This window comes from Petaurus breviceps, unplaced genomic scaffold (genome assembly GCF_028583685.1).
Source record: "Petaurus breviceps papuanus isolate PSGF00001 unplaced genomic scaffold, PetGlider_PUasm1.0 90845, whole genome shotgun sequence".
NCBI lineage: Eukaryota > Metazoa > Chordata > Mammalia > Diprotodontia > Petauridae > Petaurus > Petaurus breviceps.
In genome coordinates, this window is record NW_027187359.1 from 2,889,060 (window position 1) to 2,909,658 (window position 20,599).

Here is a 20,599-nt window from a genome sequence, read left to right on the forward strand (position 1 = left end):
AGTCACTTAGCTGTTATCTGCCTCAGTTTCCTCATTTGTAAAATGGAGACAATAATGGGATCCGATTTCTATATTGTTGTAAGGATAAAAAGAAATAATATTTGTAAGGCACATTGCAAACTTTAAAGCACTATATAAAGGCTAGCTTTTATGTATTTATTTTAACCTATATCATGGAAATCAGGTGAAACCTGAGTTTCTTTAATATGTACCAATCACTGCTTATTAGTCATTTGCAGCATTTTTTCATATGGCTTTTGAGAGCTTAGATGTCTTCCTTTGAAGAAATTTTTTTCCTTTGAATAAAGCTGCCTGTTCCTATTTGCCAATTTATCTGTTAGGGAATGGCTATTTTAAAATTTCAATCAGTTTCTTAGATATAAGACTTTTATTTTATTTTATTTTGCTTTTTGGAGGGCAGTTGGGGTTAAGTGACTTGCCCAAGGTCACACATCTAGCTTTTGTGTTGTGTCTGAGGCCAAATTTGAACTCAGGTCCTCCTGACTCCAGGGCCAGTGCTCTATTCTCTAAGCCACCTAGCCACCCCCGATATAAGACCTTTATTAGAGAAATGTCCTCCAAAGATTTTTCCCCCAGTTATCTGTTTTCCTTTTAATTTTAGCTGCTTTTATTTTGTTTGTGCAAAAAGTTTTTCTATAATTAAAATTATTCATTTTGTCTTCTCTAATTCTCTCTTTTCCCATATCTATGAATCTGAAAGTTAGTTTTTCTTTCTTGCTCCTCTAATATATTTATGATGTCACCCTTCATGTTTAAGTCATGTAGCAAGAATTTATGTATAGCTGGATCCTGGAATTTTATGTAAATATCACAGATCTCAGCATTTTATGTTTTAGGACATATTTCCACTCCTCAGCCTTTTTGATTTTGGGGATTATAACCTTAACCCCCATATTATGTGATGTCCTTTGATTTTATTGAGCATAATATTTGCTGATACTACTATGCAAACATCCTGTATTTCTCTGAAGGTCAGTCCAAATGTATGGTGGTTTTCAGCCGTGTAATTACCTTCAGTCTTTATTTTTTTTCTGCCCCCATGCCAACCCTGGCAGGTATCAGACTTAACAGGTTGTAGTTAAAGCTAGTTGTAGGTTTGGAACCTATAAAACACAGGCCATCCTAAGCCCTGTGATAAATTCGCACAACTATTTACTTACTTCTGCCTACCCTGCTTCTGATCACTACATTCAAGATTGAGCCTGCTAAGAAAATGTCCATCCATTTTTTTCCGCCATTCATTCCCCTCATTCAGAAACTTATCCTCTCCTAACTAGACATTAGCCTCCTAATTGATCTCCTTGCTTCCAGTTTCTCCCTTTCTAATCCATCCTTCACACAACTTCCAAATTGACATTTCTAAAACATGGATCTGAGTATGTCAAAAAAAAAATCTTCAATAGCTTCCTATTCTAAAATAAAATATAAAACCTTCAGTCTGGCATTTAAAGCCCTATACAATATAGTTTCTACCACATTTATGATAGTGTTTTATATTATTCCCCTTCAAGTATTTTCTTTTCAGGGTTTACTAGTTTGCCTATAAATGGTTTTATTTAGCTTAATCTTGTAGTAGATGACATTCCATCTCCTGCCTCTGAATTTTCACAAGTGATCCTACCCATGTTTGGAATACCCTCCTCACTCACATCTAGATTGTAGAAATCCCAGTTTCCTTACAGAACACAGCCCAGGTGCTACCTTCTGCATAAGGGCCTCCCTCTTTTTTTAGTAGTATTTTATTTTTTTCCCAATTATAGGTCAAGACAATTTTTAGCATTCATTTTTTACAAGACTTTGAGTTCCAAATTTTTCTCCCTCCCTCCATCCCCTCCTCCTTTCCTAAAATGGCAGGCAATTTGATATAGGTTATATATGTGCAATTATGTAAAACATTTGTATATTAGTCACAGTTATGAAAAATGAAACAGATCAAAAGGAAAAAAATATGAAAAAAAGGAAGTGAAAAAAGTATTCTTCTTTCTGTGTTCAGGGTCCATCACTTTTTTATCTGGATGTAGAGAGCATTTTCCTTTGTGAGTCCTTTATACTTATCTTGGATCATTGTATTGCTGAGAAGAATTAAGTCATTCATAGTTGATTATCATGCAGTGTTGCTGATCCTGTGTACAACGTTTTCCTGATTCTATTCATTTCACTCTGTATCAGTTCATACAAGTCTTTTCAGGTTTTTCTGAAATCTGCTGCTCATCATTTCTTATTGCACATTAGTATTCCATTACATTCGTATACCATAGCTTGTTCAGCCATTCTTCAATTGAGGAACATCCCCTCAATTTCCGATATTTTGCCATCATGACAAGAGCTGCTAGTTGCACATGTCTAACCTATTCCCCATAAGGCCTTTCTTGATTCCTGAGTTATTATCATTCCTTTCTTCTTGAAATTATTATGTATCACCTTTTATAAACTTCATATTACTTACTTGTGTAAATCATGTATTCTCCCTAATAGAATTTATAAACTCTTTGAGCACAGAGACTGTTTGATTTTTGTCTTTGTATCCCCTGAACTGGCACAATACCTTGCACATCATAGGTACTTAATAAATAGTTGTATAGTTGAATTGAGTCTTGCCAAACTTCATGGGCTTCTGTCTCCCACGGTGTCAAACAGACATTGAAATCTAGCAGTGTGTACACGTTAAGAAATTAAAAACATAAACCTCATAAAAACATACATCTAGAATAGGAGCAGATTTCTCTAGTGATACAGGCCTAGTGATTAAGGTAGCATGGTGTAGTGGAAACAAATCTAGGTTTGGAGTCAGAAGACTTGACTTGGAATCTTGGCTCTATGTAAAATTATTACTCCTGTGACCCTATTAGGTTGCTTGAAGGTACTATTGGGTCAGAGTGACAGGGTTGTAGGCTTCCTCTCTGATCTGTGATCCTTATCTGGAATACTCTATGTATTGAAGGACCAGAGTGACCACAGCAGGCCACCCCTGGGGCCAGAGTGCTCCCTGCTCAGGCATCCAGGGTCTGATCTCTGCAGCAGGTTCAGTTGCAGAATGGAGTGCTTGCTGCCCTAAGTACACAGCTGTGTACTTAGCAGCCCTCCTTTCTTGGTGGAAGGCTTTGGGCCTTCCTGCCTATATTCCTTCTCCAGTGGTGATCTGTGTTAACCTTGGCTAGAAAAAGGCACCCACTATAATTTTAAAATTTGATTTCTCTATTACCATTCAATCTGGTGTTATTTTTTTCCTTAAATAAGTGTTTTTTGATATATTTCCTTTCTTATATCATCATATTTACCCCAAGTATCCTTCCTTTTCCCCCTCATAGCCATCTCATATAAGAAATAGAATTTTGGGGGTGACTAGGTGGTGCAGTGAATAGAGCACCAGCCCTGGAGTCAGGAGGACCTGGGTTTGGATCTGGCCTCAGACACGTGACACAAAAAAGTAGCCGTGTGACCTTGGGCAAGTCACTTAACCCCAATGGCCCTCCAAAAAGTAAAAAAAAAATAGTATATTTTAGAAAGAGAAAAAAAACCAGTACAACTGATTGATACATTGAAAAAGTCTGAAAATATGTGCATATATAATACCTATTGACCTCCTACCTCCCTGAAAGGGTAGGTTTGGAGGTATCCTCTCATTTCTCTCCATTTGAGTCCTGCTTGAACCTTACAATTTTGTTATATTTACTTTTTATTTTTTTAGTGTGTATATTTTCTTTGCTCTACTTAACTTCACTCTGTGCCATTTCATATAGATTTTTCTATGCTTCTCAGTATTCATCACATACATCATGTATTGCAGCACTGTAATATTCCATTGTAAATTTATCTACTGCAATTTGTTTAGCCATTCCACAATTGATGGGTATTTACTTTTCAATTTTTAGCTATCACAAAAAGTGCTGCTACAAATATTTTGGAGTTATATGGAGACTTATGTTGAGGACCACAGGCAAGTGGGACTCGGACCCTGACAGCCGAACAAGCCCTCTCAGGTGTTCTGGGCCTGCTGATGGCTTGAGTAGGTTCCCCATCCTCCTGGGAAGCATACAGGTATGAGGATTAGAGCCTCGAGATAAGCAAGGCATTTATACCCAAGGCCTGGGACAAAGAGTGTCCTATAAAAGCCTGGAGGCAGGGTAATAAAGTTCACTTTCACCATTCAGAGAGTCTCTTCATACACTAACAGCCTCCAGTGATTCTTTCTCAGCCCTGCTGCAGGGCTCCCCAAAATTGGCTCCCCACAGACTTTTTTCTTATCAATGGCTTTCTTAGGGTATGAACCCATTAATGGAGTCTATGGTTTAAAGGGCATAGACTTTTTAATTGCTTTATTTGTATAATTCCAAATTGTTTTCTAAAATGGTTGTACTATTTCAAAGCTCCATTAACAGAGGGTACCTGTCTTCCCACAACCTCTCCAGCATTGACTGTTGCCATTTTTTGGGTCATTTTTTTTTTTTTTAAAGCAATCGGGGTTAAGTAACTTGCTCAAGGTTACACGGCCAGTTATTTCTGGGTGTGGTGCTGAGTATCTGAGCCTGGATTTGATCCAGGTCATCCCGACACTGGAGCCGGTGCTCTTACTCACTGAGCCACTTGGCCGCCCCTAAGCAATTGGGGTTAAGTAACTTATTCAAGGTTACACGGCCAGGTGTTTCTGGGTGGGTGCTGAGTGTCTGAGCCCGGGACTAGATCTCCAGGTCTTCTCAACACTGGAGCCGGTGCTCTTACTCGCTGTGCTACCTGGCCGCCCCTTTTTGGGTCATTTTTTGCCAATTTGCAACCTGTAAGGTAAAACCTCAGGATTGTGTTGATATACATTTGTCCTGTTGTTAGTGATCTGGAACATTGTTTCTTGGGGTTGTGAATACTTCACTGTTCTTTTGAGAACTGTTTCTTCATATCCTTTGGCCACTTATCTCTTGAGGAATGGCTGTTAGTCTTATGTATATCTACTATATCTTGCTATATCTTGGATACCAAACTCATCAGAGAAATTTGATACAAAGATTTTTCCCCATTCAACCACTTTCCTTCTCATCTTAAGTGTATTTATTTTGTTTATGTAGAAACTTTTCTGTTTTAAGTAATCAAAGTTAACTATTTTATCTTTTGTAATTGCCTCTATCTCTTGTTTGGTTAAGAATACATCTCCTGTGGGGTGGCTAGGTGGTGCAGTGAACACAGAGCCCTTCCCCCCCCCAGACACTTAACACTTACTAGCCATGTGACCTTGGGCAAATCACTTAACCCCAAGTGCCCCGCCTTCCTCCCTCCAAAAAGAAAAAAAAAGAATACATCTCCTCTCCATAGCTCTGATAGGTATATGATCTGTTTTTCTTCTACTAATTTTTTTTATAGTATGATCTCTATTATTAAGGTCATGTTTCTTTTTATAATATATTGCAATGTGTGGTGTACACACATTTTCTGCCAGCCTGCTTTCCTTTTTTTTCTAGCAGTTTTTATCAAATAAGGAGTTTTTTCCTCAGTAATTCATATTTTCAACTTTATCAAATATTAGATTGAGTTCTGTTGTTTCTGATTCTCCCATGTCTAAACTCTTCAATTGATCTGTCTCTCTATTTTCCATCAATACCAGACAGTTTTGATGACTGTTGCTTTATAATAGTTTGAGTTCTGGAAGTGCCATTCTCTCTTCATCCCTACTTCATTCAGCATTCCCTTGATGTTCTAGATCTTTTGTATTTCCAAGTGAATTTTGTTTTTTATCAAGTCCTATAAAGTATTTCCTTAATAATTTGATTGGTATAGCATTAAAAATGTAAATTAATTTTAGTAATATTGTCATTTTGATTATATTGGCAAGGCCTGGCCATGAACACTGAATATTCTTCTAGCTATTTAATTTATTCTTTATTTCTTTAAAGAGCACTTTGTAATTGAACTTCTATAATAAATCTTGTGTGTGCTTTGGTAGGGGTTGTCTGCCCTCGCAGTTCAGAGAGCTGCCACATTGTTGCTAAGGAGGTTTATTTGTTCCCCAGGTACCGGCAGTTCAGAGCTTTGTAATGCTGGTCCTGTGTGACCTGAACATAGAGATGTGGGACCTCTGCTGTTCTGGAAGGGGGGAGGAGGACAAGGTGTGCAGATAGGTTTTGTTGTAAGCTTACATCAGGTCTTTGGGTCTGCTAGAGCAGCCTCACTTCATGGAAGGGGGAGGAAGGGTGCTGAGTGAACATCAGTTCATAGTGGGTTTTAAAAAAAAAGAATCTTTTGGATTCCGGGTGTCCCAGACCATGGAGACAGCTGAAGTTGCTTTATCTTGGGGGCATAATTTCTGTTTTGAAGAAGTTTGAGAGGTCATAGGATCAGAGAAAATGTGTAATCCTCCTTTTGTTACTCAGGTGACCCATCTGGTGTTCTTTCTTAATGATTGCTGGAGTATTTGGGTGAGAGAGTTGAGCTTTACTGCTCCTCACTGTACCATCTTCTTAGTCTTTTGTTCTTATAGATTTGAATCAATTTTCTATATATCTGGGATATCAAAACTTTATCAGGTATTTGTTGCAAGGATTTTTCCCCCAATTAACTGCTTCTACTGTTTTACCTGTATTGACTTTGTTCCCACAAAAGCTTTTTAATTTCAGGTAATCAAAATTCATGATCACCTGTATCCCTTGATTAGTTAAGGACTTCTCCCTTCCTTTCATTCTTCTCTACTTCTTTTTATGATGTGACCTTTTATATTTAGGTTATATATCTATTTTGAGCTTATTGTGGTATGGCAAAAATTGTTCAGTGTGAACCTAATTTTTGCCAAATTGCTTTCCAGGCTGTTGAATAGAGAGTACTTGCCCCAGTTATATTATTGTTTACTCCTTTTGTTAAAGCTTCATTTTTGGTACCTCATTTTTTTTCTAAATTACATTAGTTTGAAATTTTAAAAAGTTTTGCTAAGTTTTAAAACCAGAATGCCTTTGTTAGCTATCTTACAATCACCGACTCTGAGACATACCTATGAGAAAATTCCTTTATAAATTTTTTCTTCTGTACATCCATCTATACATTCTGTACATTCCATTCCTTTTTTAAAAAAAACTTTTAGTATTTTATTTTTCCCCAGTTACATATAAAAACAGTTTTTAGCATTCCTTTTTAAAACTTTGAGTTCTAAATTCTCTCCCTTCCTCCCTCCCCAACCTCCACTCTCCATTGAGAAGGCAATCAGTTCAATATAGGTTATACATGTGTAGTCATTAACATTTCATTTCATAAGAATTCAGAGTCAAGGACTCCATCATAATGATTTTCTTAAGCAAATCTATCGCTTTTTACTTTTTTAGAGTTGTGGTCAAATGTAAATCATTCATTTTTTACCTTTGCACTATAATAAAACTGAGACTACCTCTAATTTTCATGTTATTAGCAATGTCATGTATCATAGGTACATTCATTACCAGCTATTATCTAGGCCTGGAAGGCTGTGGAATTCTTTTCTAAAAGATTCTTATTGTTGCATTACGAATAACCCAGTAGTATCCATACGTAACAGTATTTGTAACTATAGAGCTGACTAGCTTTTACCTGAGTTATTTCTATTACACTTATAAAAATGCACTGCTGATTTCCAGAAATGCTGTCTGCTTCTTTAACACATATGGGCGCTCATGAGGAAAGGTGGTGATATTTCTGTAGAAACTACTTAAAACAAAAAAAATCACCTTGCAGGCAAGCCTCCTTATAAATCTAGCTTACTTGTTCTGGGAAACTTTATAGAGTATTAAGGTGTCCTAAATTAGGAATACTTTCAGTTCAGATCAAAATTAAGTTCCTACAAGAAATTAGTAAGCATTTACTAAGTACGTACTCCATGTTGCTGTGCACTTAAATTCTGCTCTTTGATTTTTCCAGTGACTAATAATTTCTTTGTAGACAAAGAAAAACTATGATCACAAGTGCCTGTATATATGCTCATATTATATCTATATACTCATACCACATATACACATATCCATTATTCTCAAACATATGTACACAGATACATGAATGTGTACACATTTACCTATATATACTCATATGTGTCTATCAACATGTAGTGCTGTTGCGTTTCAGTTACATGATTCTCTTGATCCTTTCACTCTTTTTTTTTTGCTTTTTTTTTGAAGGGCATTTGGGGTTAGGTGACTTGCCCAGGGTCACATGGCTAGTTTTTGTGTTAAGTGTCTGAGGCTGGATTTGTACTCAGGTCTTCTTGACTCCATGGCCAGTGCTCTATTCACTGTGCCACCTAGCTGCCCCAGTCCTTTCACTCTTTACCATCAGTATCCCCTTTCAGACTTTTATCCTTTTTTATCATTCTCTCTGCTGAAAAGGACTGTGTTCCTAGGGAAATAATGCTCCTGCTTCCATAGGTATGATCTTATTTGTTTTTATATTTCTTTATGTATCTCACTCTGGACTTTTTCTGAATGCCAGTTTTTGGTACAGAGGTCCTTAAAATTTGATTTAAAGAGTTTTTGTAGTGATGCAGTCTCATCAGGTTCTATCTGTCTCAAAGTAGGCAAAAGAGTCAGGCCAATAGATACTTATGTCATGTTTAAATTACCTGAGAAGATCTCCATTTTACATTTTTAAATACTCTACCACCCTTCATTGGACTTCTGAGCCCTTTAGGCTTGACATCTCTGCCCTTCAGCTAGTTTTCTCAGGACAAGTTGTCTATCTGCACAGATTAAGTGACATATGTGAACCCTTACATACAGCTTGACCCAATGTCTTAATAACAGAGTTAAGATCAAGATGGATGGAGCAACAAATCCAAATTGTATCATGTAAGGGTTCAGTGGTTTATTCCTTTTGTCAGACCTCCTGTCTGGTTTCAGTGAATCGAGTAGTGTTTGAAGTCTTAATACTAACTACATGATTACAAGATTAAGATAAAGTAATGAGAATGCTAATGTATACTAGACCCAACCATATAATCACAGAATCCACTTTCCAGATAAGCCTTGCCAGTAGTAAAGGTTAGTGTGATCTCCCACATATTGTCCCTGGACATAAGTAATGTGTGACTCAGGGTCATTGGAGACTCCCAGCTGGTTTTGTACACTATGGGGATGAGATAGAGATGAGATTCTCTAGCTTTAGGTAATCCAGTCCTGCCCTTGTCCATATTCTTCCACTTTTACTCCTAGCCTCATGGTTCTCACTGGAATAGGCTGGAGTTTTAGTTCAGTGTCTTCTGTATGAAGTCACAAAATTATGACAGTTTTTATAATTAAAGCTGTGTAACTAATAGTTTTTTTTAATCTGCTGTGCTGCCTTTCTCAACTTGAACTTCAACCTTGTGCAGGTGGTGTGGGACAGAAAATCATAGGAGTGTACCCATTGGGGGGGTCAGTCGGGTAAAGTGCTTTGTGCTTAATTTGTTGATATCAGGTTTTTTAAAAAACTCTTATGAAATTCTTGCGTTCTAGACAAGAGTTAGAATCCTGAGTTTGAAACAATAGGGCAAAGAAAAGAATAAAGAACATTTCAGGGTTAGAAGAATTCAGCCTTCCTTTAATGTGGAAGCACTCCAATCTCAGGAAAGGATTCAGGTTTTTTTTTTTTTTTTAAGCAATTGGGGTTAAGTAACTTGCTCAAGGTTACACGGGCCAGTTATTTCTGGGTGTGGTGCAGGTCATTCCGACTCTGGGGCCGGTGCTCTTACTCACTGCGCCACCTGGCCGCCCCAGGATTCAGACTTTTTGATCCTCTAAGAAAGGAGTGGGGGACTACATTCTCTTGTACTCCCTGCATGTGTTGGTAAATCCCTTAGTCCTATTGGGCAGGGAGGTGGGGAGGTCTGAGGTTAGGATACTCATCCTCCAAAACTTGGCCATGCTTCCTCAGTGGCCAGTTCTTTCTGACCCTGTCTCCTGTTGTGCCCTCTCTTTTGTAATAACTGCTGGACCCCTCCAGGCCCAGAAGAGGAGATATTCTCCAGGAGTTCAGGTACTCAATTCTTGACACACCATTCCCATGCCTCATCCCCATGTATGTCCTTTCAGCATTTGGTCTTGTATCAGATTTGTGTTAGTGTCCCAGGTATCACTAATTCTTGGCCTTGTTTTGAGGCACAAACCTGCATGTTGACTTTTGACATCAAGCTCCAGCTGGGATGCTTCCCAGATAAAATATAGCATGTTTTATGTTTCTATAACCATCATCATTCTGTCTCTCACCATCTCCAGACTTGCCTTGTTCTGGAGTGAGTATCCAACCATCTCTATTCAAAGAATTGCTAATAGAAATCTTTGTTGAATTAATTAGGTGTTAAGCTAATAGTATCTTCTCAACTTTTTTTCAGGTCAGGGACTGTGGAATAGATGAGAATACACCTCATTTGTTAGGAACCTGGCAGTGTTTAACATTCTATGGGGGAATTTTGTGGGTAGAATTATTTATGAGTAAGATTTAAAAAGGATTGAGAAAACAGGGTTTTCATTAGTAAGATGTTATCAAACTGAGTAATAACTCAGCAACACTAACAGTAGCAGGACTGTCTCTAAATCTGAACTTCTTCAGTATTCTCTAGTATTAAAGTTGGAAGGAATTATCTTAAATGGGAAGATTTTCCATGAATAATTTATTGGTTAAGCTGTCAGATACTTTTGAATACCTACCACTCTAGCAGATGTGATTGGTGATGCCAAGAGACATAAAGCATGATCCCTGCCTTTGAAGAGCTTAGAGTCAAATCAGGAAGACAGACCATGCAAATAAAAAGACAAGGCTCACCAGGTTAGCATGAAAAGTACTCAAAGCAATGTTGGCTAAATTGTTTTTTCCAATGGAGTACCCTGGTAGGATTGAGGATTTGGAGCCTCTCTGTCACCAATTCAAATCCATCCCATTTTGGAGACAAGTTGAAGTTCATGCCATGAAGTCGGGTGACCTTTCCCTCTCAGAGTAGGAGTTTATACTTTGATTGGCTGCCTAAGCATGGAAATGGAGAAGTTGATTATGATGATGCCTTCTCTTGTTTGCTTAGAGGTTGTATGGCTCCTGCTGCTTGCATCTGCATTTCCCATTGTTCTTGAGTGATTATGTGCACATGTGCCTCCATGTATTCCTTTATCTCTGCCAACGTGGTCTTCTCTTTCCCCCATTGTTTTTCCAGCGGGTGTTCCCATATGTCTCAGCCATGGTGAGCAATGGCTCCCTCAGCTATGACCATGAGCGGGATGGGAGGCCCACAGAATTGGGTGGCTGCACAGCCATGGTTCGAAATCTCAACCATGATACTTTCCTGGTGATCCGCTATGTCAAGAGGCGCCTGACGGTGAGTCCCCGTCCCTGAAAGGTTGGCTTTGGAGAAAGTAAGTGTGGGCTATATTTCTTCTTTTTCTATGTTTTTTTTTTTCATAGCAGGGCCCTCAATTCATCCCTTTGTCTTCTTCTAGATTATGTTGGACATTGATGGCAAACACGAATGGAGGGACTGCATTGATGTGCCTGGAGTCCGCCTACCTCGGGGCTACTTCTTTGGCACCTCTTCTGTCACTGGTGATCTCTCAGGTACATCACAAGCATTCTTTTCTACCTAAATTTAGGTCATATATGCATACCCAGCCCTTGATGATACATATTTTTTTAATTTAATATTTTATTTTTATCCTCAATTACAGGTAAAAACAATTTTAACATTTTTTTTCAAATTTTGAGTTCCAAATTCTCCCTGTCCTTTCCCTCCCTCCTCATTGAGAAGGCAAGCAATTTGACATAGGTTATACATGTGTAGTCATGCAAAACATATTTCCCTTTAAGTCATGCTGTGAAAGAAAACACAGACCAAAAAAACCTAAGAAAAATAAAGAAAGTGAAGAAGTAGTATCTTCAGTCTGCATTCAGATACTGACATGTCTCTCTCTGGAGAATCTTTTTTCATACCTTTCAGAACCTTTCTTCATAAGTCCTTCAGAATTGTCTTGGATCATGTTACTGAGTTATTCACAGTAGATCACTTGATGAGATTTCTAAGAGGAGTAGTCCAAATTTGTGTATGATTTGGGAAGGCAAATACAGAGAGGTATTTTCCTCCCTCTTGCTTTGCTATATCCAGAGGCCAGTTCAGTTTTAGGTGACTCTGGTCATTAAAGTCCTGGATGAGTGTTGTCCATTCTGGAAACCTGACCTGGTTTGTATTGTTCCTGGTAAAGGAATATTTGGTAGATCAGGTTGGTTGTGTGAAAGAGAATTGTCTTTCCTTATTAAAATATACTTCTCCTTCTAAACTTTGAACCTATTCCTCCATAGTTTTCTCTCCTGCAACTATCTTTTTAAAATCTCCTTCCTCAAAGACTTTCTTTCTTCTACCTTCAAATGTATTCAGGTCTCCTCAAAAAAAGACTCACTTGATCTTACTATCCATTCTAGTTAATGTTCATTCTCTCCTTCCTCTCTTTCTCTGTACTCTTTGAATATGTCCACCCTTTCTATCTCTGCTTGCTATCTATTCATTTTCATTTTAACCTCTGTAGTCTAGTCTGGCTTTTGTTTCTGCCATTCTACTGACACTGCTGTTTTTTTCCCCCCTCCCATTTTTTAAATTTATTTTTAGTTTTCAACATTCATTTCTACAAGATTGAGTTACAGATTTTTCTCCCTGTGTTGCCCCTACCTCCTGCCCAAATAGCTAGCCTATTGAATACCCCTTTCCCCAATCTGTTCTCTCTTATATCATTCCCCTTCCCCCCTCAACTTTCAAGTAAGGCAAGATGAATTTCTATGCCCAGGTCCCTGTATATCTTATTTCCCAGTTGCATGTATTAAAAAAAATTTTTTTTATATACATTTGTTTTTAAAACTTTGAATTCCAGATTTTTTCCTTTCTTTCCTCCTCACCCACCCTCACTGGGAAGATAAGCAATTCAATATAGGTTGTACATGTGTAGTTATGCAAAACATTTCTATAGTAAGTATATTGTAAAAGACTAACTATATTTCCCTCCATCCTATCCTGCCCCTCACTTACTATATTTTCTCCTTTGACCCTGTCCCTTTTCAGAAGTGTTTGCTTCTAACTACCGTATCCACCAGTATGCCCTCCCCTCCATCATCCCCCCTCTTTCCCTATAGGGTAAAATACCCAATTGAGTGTGTATGTTATTTCCCCCTTAAGCCAAATTCAATGAGAGTAAGGTTGTCCCATTCCCTTTTACCTTCCTGCTTTTCCCCTCCATTGTAACAGTTATCTCTTGCCTCTTTTATATGAGATAATTTACCCTAATCTTTCTTTCCCTTTCTCCTCCCAATATATTCCTCTCTCACCTCTTAATTTTATTTTTTAGATATCATCCTTTCATATTCAACTCATCCTGTGCCCTCTGTCTATGTATATGTGTACATACATATGCACACACTCGCATATATATTTATACACACATATACCCTCTTATACATACACATATATGTATGTATACATATATATTCCCTTCAACTGTGCTTATACTGGGAAAAGTCTTATGAGTTACAATTATCTTTTTTCCATGTAGAAATGTAAATAGTTAAACTTTAATAAGTTCCTTATGATTTTTTTCCCTGTTTACCTTCTTATGCTTCTCTTGCTTCTTGTATTCGAAAGTCAGATTTTCTATAAAAAAACAACAACAAACCTAGCTGTGTGACCTTGGGTAAGTCACTTAACCCCAATTGCCCTGCCCCCCAAAAAGCAAAAAATAAATAAATATCATTTAAAAAAAATTTTTTTTCTTTTGTGTTTTTCAAATTTTTTTTTTAAATTTTCTGTTCAGCTCTGGTTTTTTCATCAAGAATGCTTGAAAATCCTCTATTTCATTGAATTATCATATTTTCCCCTGAAGCATTATACTCAGTTTTGCTGGGTAGGTGATTCTTGGTTTTAATCCTAGCTCCTTTGACCTCCAGAATATCATATTCCATTCCCTTCTTTTCCTTAGTGTAGAAGCTGCTAGGTCTTGTGTTATCCTGATATCCTGATTGTGTTTACACAATACTCAAATTGTTTCTTCCTGACTGCTTGCAGTATTTTCTCCTTGACCCAGGAACTCTGGAATTTGGCTATAATATTCCTAGGAGTTTTCTTTTTGGGATCTTTTATAAGAGGTGTTCAGTGAATTCTTTCAATTTCTATTTTGCCCTCTGGTTCTAGAATATCAGGGCAATTTTGTTTGATAATTTCTTACAAGATGGCATCTAGGCTCTTTTTTTGATCATGGCTTTCAGGTAGTCCAATAATTTTTAAATTATCTCTCCTAGATCTATTTTCCAGGTCAGTGGTTTTTCCCATAAGATATTTCACATTGCCTTCTATTCTGTCATTTGTTTGGATCTGTATCTTGATTTTTCATAAAGTCATTATCTTCTGTTTGCTCCAATTTAATTTTGAAGGAATTATTCTCTTCAGTGAATTTTTGAAATTCCTTTTCTATCTGGCAAATTTGGCTTTTTAAGGCATTCTTCTCCTCATTGGCTTTTTGGGCCTCTTTTGCCATTTGAGTTAGTCTATTTTTTTTTTTTAAAGCAATCGGGGTTAAGTAACTTGCTCAAGGTTACACGGCCAGTTATTTCTGGGTGTGGTGCTGAGTGTCTGAGCCCGGGATTCGATCTCCAGGTCGTCCCAACACTGGAGCTGGTGCTCTTACTCACTGAGCCACCTGGCCGCCCCTGAGTTAGTCTATTTTTTAAGGTGTTATTTTCTTCATTTAGGCTGTTGACTTGCTTTTCTTGCATCATTCTTATTTCTCTTCCCAAATTTTCCTCCACTTCTCTTACTTGGTTTGCAAAATCCTTCTCAAGCTCCTCCATGGCCTGTAACCAATTCATATTTTTCTTGGGAGCTTTTGGTGCAGGAGTTCTGACTTCATTGTCTTCCTCACATTCCATCCTTTGATCCTTTTTGTCCCTGAAAAAGGAATCTATGGTAGGATTGCGTTTCCTATGCTTGCTTATGTTGCCAGTCAGTTACTTGATTTTTAAACTCTTTACCACAGTAGAACTCTGCTTTCAGAATGGAGAGAACTTTGTCCCAAATTGCTGGGGTTTTCACAGCTGCTGGAGCAATTAGGAGGGCGCCCTCTCTGCAGCCCCCACAGGCTCTGGCACCTGACCACACATCCCAGGACCTCCACCCAAGATCACAATCCAGATCCGAGCAGGTCAAGGCAGGAGTGATTACCCTCTGAATAGTTGCTTGATCCCCCTATAATCTGCTGGCCCGGACCTGCTGAGGCAGCGGCCATACCTCTGCTGCTTCTCGCCCTGGGGGCAGGGACCAGATTGTGCTCTTTCATCCACCCCTGTTCCAACAGAGTTCCACACTGACCTTTTACTTTCTCTTTGGCTTTTATGGGTTTAGAAGTCCAGAAACTGCCATAGCTGCTGGTGCTTCACTCTCCTGAAGTCTGCTCTGGCCACTGCTGGTCATGGCTGCCCTGGGGCCAAAACCTCATGGCTCACGTGGGGCTGGGCTCAGCTCCCACTCAGTGTGATAGCCCCTTCCTGCGGGCCTGTCTTCAGCAGGCCCTCTGTCTCTCTGTCACTTTGTGGGTTCTGTAGCTCTAAAATTTGTTTAGAGTCATTTTTTACATGTATTGGAGGAGGTGGAAGCCTGGAGCTGCGGGGAAGTCCTGTTTCTCTTCCCCTGACACTGTTGTTTTAAAGATGACTGATGACCTTTGTGCCAATTTCAGTGCTCTTTTTTTTTTTTTTAAAGCAATCGGGGTTAAGTAACTTGCTCAAGGTTACACGGACAGTTATTTCTGGGTGTGGTGCTGAGTATCTGAGCCCAGGATTCGATCCAGGTCATCCTGACACTGGGGCCGGTGTACTTACTCGCTGAGCCACCTGGCCGCCCCTAAGCAATTGGGGTTAAGTAACTTGCTCAAGGTTACACGGCCAGGTGTTTCTGGGTGGGTGCTAAGTGTCTGAGCCCGGATTCGATCCCCCAGGTCATCCTGACACTGGGGCCCGTGCTCCCACTCGCTGAGCCACCTGGCCATCCCTCAGTGCTCTTTTCTCAGTCCATGCATCCTTCATAACTATTCTACAGTGCTTGCAGCTATTCACCTGTTATTTTTCATAAAATTCTTTTTCAAGCTTTTATATGTGTTCCTTTTTTGTAGCTAAATGAAGAATCTAATATTTGTATTCATTTTCAGTATAGACTTTTCCTTGAAAACTTTTCCTTTGGTTTCTATGGTACAAAAGGTTACTGGTTCTTCTGTTATTTCTGTGATTTTCTCCCAACTTCTCTTCTTCCTCCTTTTTCTTCCTCCTCCTCCTCCTTCATTTAGTCCATAGTTCCATGTTTTGTTTATTTTTTTATGTGCACATCCTCCTCTTCCTTATAACCTTCAAGAAGGTCATACTTTGATATCTGTTAGAGACTTCAGGGTGATTCTGGGTTGTCAAAGGCTATCTGTGGAGCATAGTTTCTTTTTTTTGTTTTTTAAAATTTAATTTTTAATTTTTATTTTCAATTTCAAATTCTTTCCCCCTCTCCTTTCCACCCATTAAGAAGGCAAAAATACAGTACCCCTTATACATATGAAGTCATGCAAAACATTTTCATATTAGCCATATTTCCAGAAATAGAAAGGAGGGGAAAAATATCCTTCATCCTACACTCTGATTGAATAACAGTGCTCTCTCTGGAGTTTGATAGCATTTTTTATAATGAGTCCTTTAGAATTTTTGTGAATCATTGTCTTGATCAGTAGTTAAGTCTTTCACAGTTGATCATCAATGCAGTATTGCTGTTACTGGAGTACAGGTTCTTTTGGAAAGTTCTGCCAACCCAGAAAAGCTTCAGGTATGATTTTGACAACAGATTGGGGAGGACTAGCCTGAGTAAATACTGTAAATACATTATATTGATCATGCCAGCCCATGGAAAAAAGAAAAATTTTTAAATGACCTCCAGTCCTCTGTAGCTCCCATCCAGGAGTGATAATAGCAGAGAAAAAACAGAAGGGGACAGAGGATGGCAAGAATAAAATAGTTTTTAAGTGATCATATAAAAATTAACCACTCCTGCTTTAAATATGATATCACTGGACAGTGATCAACAAATTGATGTGTTATGGGAGGAACCAAACCATATTATAATTGACATTTTCATTATAAGTGGAACTAGAAGACATAAGAAATTCACATCTAAATGGAAAGAAGGCCTACAGGTACTTTTTGAGTAATAATGATAGCTCCTATTTATGTAGCATTTGTAATGTGCTAGGCACTGTGATAAGCACTTTACAATTATTCTCTCATTTGATCACCACAATAACCCTGGGAGGTAGGTACTCTTATTATCCCCATTTTACAGAAGAGCAAACTGAGGCAGGCAGAAGTTAAATAACTTGTCCAAGGTAACACAACTAGTAAGTGTCTGAGGCTGAATTTGAACTTAGGTCTTCATGACTCCAGGCTCCACCTTCTATCCATTGGGCCATCAGCTGCCTGTCTTTGAAGATACACACAAAAAAAGTTGGTTTCATTGCATATTCTAATGTGACAAGAAACATTTTTTCATGGAGACATTTGATTGTCTTGCCTTTCAATTCTTTTGTTTAACATAAACAAAAAAGACCAATGTGGAGATAACTGTAGTTTGTTAAGTTTTGGTACAAATTATGAAGAAGCAAAGAAATTCTATGAACTTGACAATATTCTTCAAAGTTTAACATACATGATAATATTTGGTAATTTGATTGCAAGGTGGGCATAAGGGAGATTGTGAAAAATTTGTTAAATGGTTCAGTGTTAAGAAATAAAAAGTCAAAGGTTCATAGGGTAATCAGAAACCCAGAGGAGCTAATTATTATGAGCACCAAACAACATCTTCCCCCAAAAAGAAATTAACTGTATTTTAATAGACAAAATATCTGTGGTTACTGATATATCATTTCTAAATCATGTCTCAGTGTACAGTCAGATGATTGACTAATTGGAACAAAATAAAAGTTAACACCAAAACAGAAGATAGTATGAAGGTGAGAAAAAAAGATACTATATGTGTGATAAAATACCTATAACCTGACCTATTCAAAATAGACTTAATGCTGAAAAAGAGGTTATCTTAATTATCATAATTTTCTAGAATTTGGCAGTTACCATGAGGAGAATGCCAAAAAAGCGCAGAAATCATTTTAACTAATAAACAGACTTGATCTCCTTGCCAACTAGAGATGTGGCAGCCATAGCATCACTCGTTTAGTATTTAAACTCATCCATAAAATGTTGTGGAAGAGAACAAAGGAAAATTATAATATCACCACAAATCATTGAGATGAGCAAAGGGGAGAAAATCAGTTCTTCAGAAAGCTTGGCATGTGGCCCATCTAAACCAGATCATCCCAGATGAAACTGGAAGGGAGATAAAGAAATGAAAAATGGAACAGATATGCCAGCATTTCTCCAACAAACTGTTTTCTATTATCAGTGATAATGGTTTCACCATATTTAGATTCTACTATTTCAGTCCTCATATAATATGTGAGGAAATGGAAATGACGCCTAAGATGAAGACAGGAAGAACAGCTGGACCAGACCACATATAGTCAGAAAATAATCATTTTGGGTTGAGGCAACCCAATTTTCAAAGTATCAGTTTTATAAGATACATAAAAGAAAAGAACATACAGAATAATTGGAAAAGATCACATATTTAAGAAGTATTTAGAAGATGTCAATAACTCACAAACCAGACACCTGCTCTCTGATATCATATTTACAGAAATACTCATGAAAATGATCTACACATGTATTGAGGGTATCCCTGAAGAAAATATGAAATGGCAACAAGCAGGCTTTCACAAACTGTTTTCTATAGCAGATCATATCTTCACAGTTACACAGTTGACTGAAAGGAATGGACATCCCTCTGTGCATATTATTTGCTAATTTTTTAAGAAGGTATCTCATTCTGTAAAGTAAAAAGCACAATTACAGACACTCTTCCAACAACGTGTGTCCCATATATATAACATCATGCAAGCTTCTTTGATAGATGCAACCAACAAAGGGACAGCTTTGTTCTAACATCACCAAATAAAAAGGGACATGTATTTTTCCATTTTCTATTTTAAAATTTTAATATTTTATTTCCCCCAATTACATATACAATTTTTAACATTCACTTTAAAAATTTTTTAGTTCCAAATTCTCTGCCTCCTTCCCACAACGCCCTCATTGAGAAGACAAGCAATTTGATAAGCTATGCATGTGCAATCAGGATATGTATTTTTCTTTTTTTTTAAATTGATTTGTTTATTCACTTTTAGTTTACAACCTAGTTCCACAGTCCCTTGAGTTTTAAATTTTCTCCCCCACTCTCTCCTTCCCCCTCCCCCCTATCATGGCTGAACACACTCTAATATAGGATCTACAAATATCTGAACATTAATCATTAGTCAGGTTGTAAAGAAGAATTATAACTGATGGAATGAGCAGTGGGAAAGAGGAAACAAAATAAGAAAAAGAAACATAGCAAATGGTTTTTTACAATCTGCATTCAGACTGCATCTCTCTGAATGTGGATATCTCTTTCAATCATGAGGGACATGTATTTTTCAACAAGGTATTCACCATGATTGTAGAGTAGGGGTTCTTAACCTTTTTTTTTGTTATGGACCCTTTTTGCAGAAAGGTCTTTAAAGGCATAAAATAACAAATATTAGAATTATAAAGGAAACTGATTATTAAAATGTAGTTATTAATTTTTTTAGTGAAGTTCAAATTCACAGATCCCAGTTAAGAACCCTTATTATAGAGCAGTGGCCTCAAACTTAAATAGAAACAAATCTCTGTGGCTAGCATATTGACTTAGAAAACCACAACGTAGCATTATGTATGTTGTACTGTATTTTTATTTATTTTCTTATATTTCTTTATAACATTTTAATCTGGTTCAACTGCATTGCCTCAGATTGACACCTGTCTTGCAGAGCATATCTTTCACAGTGTCATCTATGATTTTACATTTAAATTGTAGAAACCCCAGTTTCCTTACAAAGCACAGCTCAAGGTACTACCTTCTGCGTAGGGCCTTTTTTTTTTCTAAATAGTATTTTAAGTCCCAGAAAACCATAGGGCTTTCTTGCTGAGATTCTTGCCATTCAAAGAGAATGACCTAACAATCCACATAGGAAAACTAAATGAATAAAAAATGCCTGTTTTCTGGAATATGAGATATAATTGGATAGGCAGTCCATTGAGTGAACACTTTTAGAATATCACACACTTTTAACACTTATGCTTTGATTTGTTCCTTGTTATGTTAGCTTCTCTTCCCAACTTGATTATAAACTCCTTAAGGGTAGAATCTTAGAATTTTTGAGTTGGAAAGGCCCTTAGTGCCCACCCCATACATGAAAAGGAGTATCTCCTATAACACACCTGACAAGTGGTCATGAAGCTTTTACTTGATGACCTATAATGAGACAGACAACTACCTCCCAAGCAGTTCACTTTTGTAAAGCTCTAATTGTTAGGAAGTGGCCCTGGAGTCAGGAGGACCTGAGTTCAATTCCAGCCTCAGACACTTGATACACTTACTAGCCGTGTGACTTTGGGCAAGTCACTTAACCCAAATTGCCCTCCAAAA

General features: G+C 37.7%; 1 protein-coding gene across 4 annotated transcripts in view; it reads left to right on the plus strand.

Annotated features, from left to right (window-relative positions):
* The window catches only part of LMAN2L (lectin, mannose binding 2 like), a 102,086-nt gene that overhangs the window by 16,956 nt on the left and 64,531 nt on the right, over positions 1-20,599 (plus strand). For 3 of the 4 annotated variants that reach the window (XM_069071911.1, XM_069071910.1, XM_069071908.1), the window contains exons 5-7: positions 9,937-9,969; positions 11,138-11,299; positions 11,421-11,535. In XM_069071911.1, coding sequence (XP_068928012.1) covers positions 9,937-9,969; positions 11,138-11,299; positions 11,421-11,535 — 310 coding nt within the window. The remainder of the gene's footprint in view (positions 1-9,936; positions 9,970-11,137; positions 11,300-11,420; positions 11,536-20,599) is intronic. The other variant, XM_069071909.1, reaches the window with a different exon arrangement.